We start from the raw sequence: 5,026 nt of genomic DNA on the forward strand, positions 1-5,026 counted from the left end.
GCACGAATGGCTTAAAGTGCCTGAATGATGATAACTACAGCCCACATATCAATAGGATTCTTACTGTGTCTCCTGGTGGAAAGGTTCCCCTGGGGGAACCATGACATCTAAATCTGCAAAACACAGAGTTACAGGCATAGGAAACACCAATTCCCCAAGTAGGTTTGATGTTAAATGTGTTTTATCCTACTTCTCTCCTTGGTTCCTGGAACCATGTGTTCCACATAGTAAAGACACAGCACCATATAAAAGTTATTGATTTAGCATGATACTGCATCCTGGAAGTTGATATCCCAATCTCAGTGTATCATACCCAAGCTGGTGTCTCAGCTGTGGCTTCAGCAGGTCCTTCTATCATGCTGGTGGCATCTATGATATGATGTGTGAGACAACAAGTGAATCCCATGGTCTCCTTACTGTAAAGAAGAGGGTGCTTTGGTCTGATGCAATGTTACATATGAAATTATATTGGCGGATCAAACATTCTGTAAGCCCTTCAATATTGATGCTACTGAAGGCCCCACGGGTAGGAACGGCAAATCCATACATGTCTGGTCCCTCCAGGAGGAAGGAGCCTCATTGGCAACTTGCCGCCAAGGTCTTCTTGAAGGATAATGCCACCTCAGTGGTTCAGAAATGAACGCTGTTGCCAGCATTTGGGACATTTGGCAACATCAGTAGCTGGATCAGCCTTGGTTAGCGGGAGCTCATGTACAGCCTCCTTCCTGCCGTATGGCTGCTCCTCCATGAGTTCAGTGGGCTGGCATTAGGGAGGCCCATGACAATGACTGACATGGCCCAAGTCATTTTGTACACCTGGTTGTTTAGTGCCTCTTCAGTGATGGATGCTTTTTGATGGGTATTATCATTTTTTTAAAAGATGTTTTTACTTATTTCAGAGAGAAAGGGAGAAAGACAGATCAATGATGAGAGAGAATCATCAATCGGCTGCCTCCTGCATGCCCCACACTGGGGGGCCGAGCCCACAACCCAGTCATGTGCCCTGACCAGGAATCGAGCCCAGGACCTTTCACTCCGCAGGCCAATGCTCTATCCACTGAGCCACACCAACCAGGGCGGGTATTATCATTCGATAAAAATTTTCACACTTTGTATCTTCTCTCACTGGTCCATTCACATGTCTTTACCCCAGATTTCATAGTCCCCAATCCATCTTCCCATTTCATACCCCTAACCAACTGACCCATACATTTACCACTATCCATAAAACTATGTGTTCTAACCTGGGTTACTTCTCCTGCCACACAGACTATGTGACCAGGCACACCTTCGGAAGCTCTGCACACTGGGAGGCTTTCCTTTCATAGCTATTTCCAAGGCCACTCCTGATTGGCACTGCCATGCATTTTTTACTTGCACCCATATACCAAGCCAATCCCTCTGTGAGCCAAACTTGATCTTATTCCTATTCTGTCATTTGGTCATAAGGAACACCGCCCCCCCCCGCCCCCCGCCGCTATATGGCCATAGATGTGAGCTGAGGGAGAAATGTCAGGGCATCAGTGGTACAAGACATGGAAGGTCTGGTCGCAGGCTCATGATCCAGAGATACAGTGGACCTATATGATATTCTGTGAAATGTCCAAACAGTCCAGGTCTCTTTGTATTATATTATGACAGACAATAGAGAAGTTCACCTGGCACTGGGAAGACTGTACGTATATACTGCTGTCCAATCCAGTACTGTTTCTGGTCTTCCTCTTGACATTGCTGGCCTACCACCTACCTGAAGCTGCTGCAATTAGAACTACTAGTTGTTTAAATTTATGATCGTCCACTATTATCCTCTGACATTCCCCCCAGGATGAAATGTTTATTTATGGTGGATGGGTAGTAGGCTAGCTTTACAAGTTTTCACTGGGTCTTCCTCATTACAGTAGCTCCTGTCACACAGGTCAAGAAAGCAATGTGGAAGTTGTGCTAACTACCAGGTATGTCCACTCTAATTATAATGTGGAGACTGGAAAAATTACCATTGTGATTGGCATCTGAAGTGGAGAGCAGCTTAATGGGGCTGAGCCCTTCACCTGTGGAATCTGATGCTATCTCTAGGTAGATAGTTCAGAATTGAGTTGAATTGTAACACCCCCCCCCCAAAAAAATGGTAACACCCAGTTGGTGTTTGGAGACTTGCTGGTGGGTGTGGAGAACCCCCCACCCTCTTCAACACACGTTGGAATTTGATGCGGGACTCTTACCCATTATCTTACCTCTAGAGATGCCCAATCCAGTAAGCTCTCCTGGATTTCATTCTAATTTTGCTGTTTATTATGATAATTGCCCCCACTGGCTTCTAATGGCTGAGGCCTACCACCTGGCCTCTATTATTTGGGGACCTTATCATTCCATTGCTATTAGAAAATCCAGTTCTGTAACATTTCTACCATCAGTCCTGCCCTTCACAGGAGAGCTACCACTGATAGCTCAGAGGTGCCGTCTCTCTCACCGCATACTCTTCATTGCTTTGGCCTCCCTGAAGGACAGTCATCTGGTGGGTTTTCAAGGTTTACACTGTCTGTTCCTTCTAGCATTCTCACTTCCTTAAACCTTTTGACTCCCTTCTTCCACTGCCTGCCAAGGCAGTTCTAGCATTTCTACTTCACATAAAAGGGATGTTACTCTTTCCAAACTTCTAAGAGCGGTTCTAGCAGCATGTCAGCACCTTCTCCTGGGTATTAAAACCTGTATCCCAAACGTGTACTTCAATATTGGTGTAACCACGCAGAAACTTTATTTCTTTAATATTACTTTTTCTCCTTTCTTTCCTTTTGATTCAAATTGGCCTCAGTCAACACCTTTATTCAACTCACCAGCTTCCTTCTCCCTCGCACATCCACGCCCTTAATCATTAAGCCCCCGGGACAGAGAGGCCTAGGTTGGCATCAAATAATCTTACGAACAAAGCCTGGGGTCTGCTGACCACAGAGACAGCGTTTCAATCAAACTAGAGATAACATCTAGACCTCAGTTGTGTTTCAGCCCCAGACCCAGAAAAGCGGTGAAACCAGATGAAGCGATGCCATGGCTGACATCAGACCCAGATCAACTACCTCCTACCCTAGTGCTGACCAATCAGTAGAGACCACGGCCCTGATCTCCCTTAGTTACCATGATTAACCCATCCCCTAGAAGCCACTGGGAAGCCAGGTCTTTGATATCTGTGACTCCAGGTGTGGGCCACTTCCTCAACCAGTCACGGGGTACAGGCTGCCCTGGGAAGAAGGGTTAGCCTTGGGCAAGGTGGCTCTCTCCAGCAGAGATTAAGTCCTCAGTTCTCAGGAGATCTGGACGGTGCAGAACAGGATCCATGACAATGATGACAACAGGCTTCACAGAACCAGGAGGAACAGAAACGGGAGTGGCCTCCAAAAAGAGGAAGTGCTCGGACAAGAAGAACCCTCTTGCTGTGGTAGGAGTGTTTTCTTCATCTACTACTTAATAGGACTTGATTCTAGAAACATAGTTTGATCTCACTATAAAAAATGTATATTTTGTTAATAAGACTTCTATTCTGTTAATAAAATATCTGAGCAAAAATGATTATTATCCTGAACTTAGGACAAGAGATCCCAGACAGCTTAACCCTTTGATTATACTTCTGCTTTAATAGAACAACATTTGAAAATACACAGATATCCAGGAAAAAAGGTAAAGCAGTATGAGGTATGGAGAGCACAACTGTGCTTTACTTTGGGTCTTAAGTTTGTAATTGAAATAGCAATCATATATCTAAACACTCCATGTCCAGTAGCTCTGCAAACACATCCAATGGTAATACTAGAGCTGCACACTTTACACTGTAAAACATGTCAAATACCCACTCTATAATTCACTGTGTTTCATCTGTTTGTTGTTGGTTTGTTTGTTTTTTCACTTTAAAAAAGGGCATATCTATAATTCACAATCAAAGTCAGGTTCCTGAAGACTTAGGTATGAAATATTGCCTGTCAATTTGCTTCTCAAATTCATTTTAAAAAAGAAAAACAGTATAATTTATTCTGTAAAGCCATTTTATAGACATGGGGAATCTAGAAAAATTCATAGCAATATTGATTGAATATGATATAAAGAAAGTGCAAATATTTTCTAGGACAATAGTAATAGGTAAAGGAGTATTTAATAATTCATGAGAAAAAAAGTTGATAAAACAAACTTCTTTTTCAGATGTTTTAAAATTTCTATAAAACTTTTTGTCCCAAAATTAATCATTTAACTGTGAGACACAAAATATTCTGAATGCATTGGCTGGTAGCAAGGTGGGAAACCCTCTCTTCTACATAATAAAATTCTCTTCCGGTCCATCTTGACCCAAGTCCTGGTCATCTGTGGGCACAGGCTTAAAGTTGTAATAAAAAGCATCATTTGTATCTACAAATGATGGTTGGTATTCACTCTCCGTTCCAGTGAGGAAGCCATCTCCAGAGCCACTTCCAGATCCGGAGCCGGAGCCAGAGCCTGATCCAGAATCGTCCTCAGAAAGAGGGAAGACATCATTCAAGTTCTGGAATCTCATCATTCTGAAGTAAGACAGAAAAATGAAAAAAAAACCACAGTAAAGTTGGAGACATAAGGAAGATAATTGCAATACATTTTTAAGGTAAGAAAATAAATGCAGCCACCCAGTTAATTAGTTGATCAAATTAAAAGTTAAAATTTCCCATATTCAATGCTTTAAAACAAAAAGTAAGTCAGGCCTTTTCACATGTTTGCCTACACTTGTTTTATGTAACTCATTGCACTTATCTACTCCACATCTATCCATTGCAAACTCGTATAAACAATGCTAATTTTCTTATTGCTAGCATAAGAATCCTATACTTGAAATAGGCTTACGGGATCATTTATTAAAAATAAAAAGACCCTTTTATCTATTTTCTCCCACTAAAAAAAAAAAGGATAAACAAGGCAGCCTAGATAGATGACATTCTTCCCTAATTTAAAATTTCGACCAACACTTCTAATAATTCACAGTGCTTTGACAAAACCCACTCGTAAGTGTGAGAAG

At 42.2% G+C, this 5,026-nt stretch overlaps 1 protein-coding gene across 1 annotated transcript; it reads right to left on the reverse strand.

The window, feature by feature from the left end:
• Nucleotides 1–3,606: 3,606 nt before the first annotated feature.
• On the reverse strand, nt 3,607–4,551 carry LOC111824764 (serglycin-like). Its single transcript, XM_023749339.1, has one exon. The coding sequence runs from the start codon at nt 4,535–4,537 to the stop codon at nt 4,295–4,297; it is 243 nt and encodes an 80-aa protein (XP_023605107.1). The 5' UTR covers nt 4,538–4,551; the 3' UTR covers nt 3,607–4,294.
• Nucleotides 4,552–5,026: the final 475 nt, after the last annotated feature.

The sequence above is a fragment of the Myotis lucifugus genome, unplaced genomic scaffold (genome assembly GCF_000147115.1).
Source record: "Myotis lucifugus unplaced genomic scaffold, Myoluc2.0 scaffold_6302, whole genome shotgun sequence".
Taxonomy (NCBI): domain Eukaryota; kingdom Metazoa; phylum Chordata; class Mammalia; order Chiroptera; family Vespertilionidae; genus Myotis; species Myotis lucifugus.

Excerpts from the sequence above, each read along its gene's own strand:
- LOC111824764 (XM_023749339.1), bottom strand. The coding sequence starts at position 4,537 with ATGATGAGATTCCAGAACTTGAATGATGTCTTCCCTCTTTCTGAGGAC.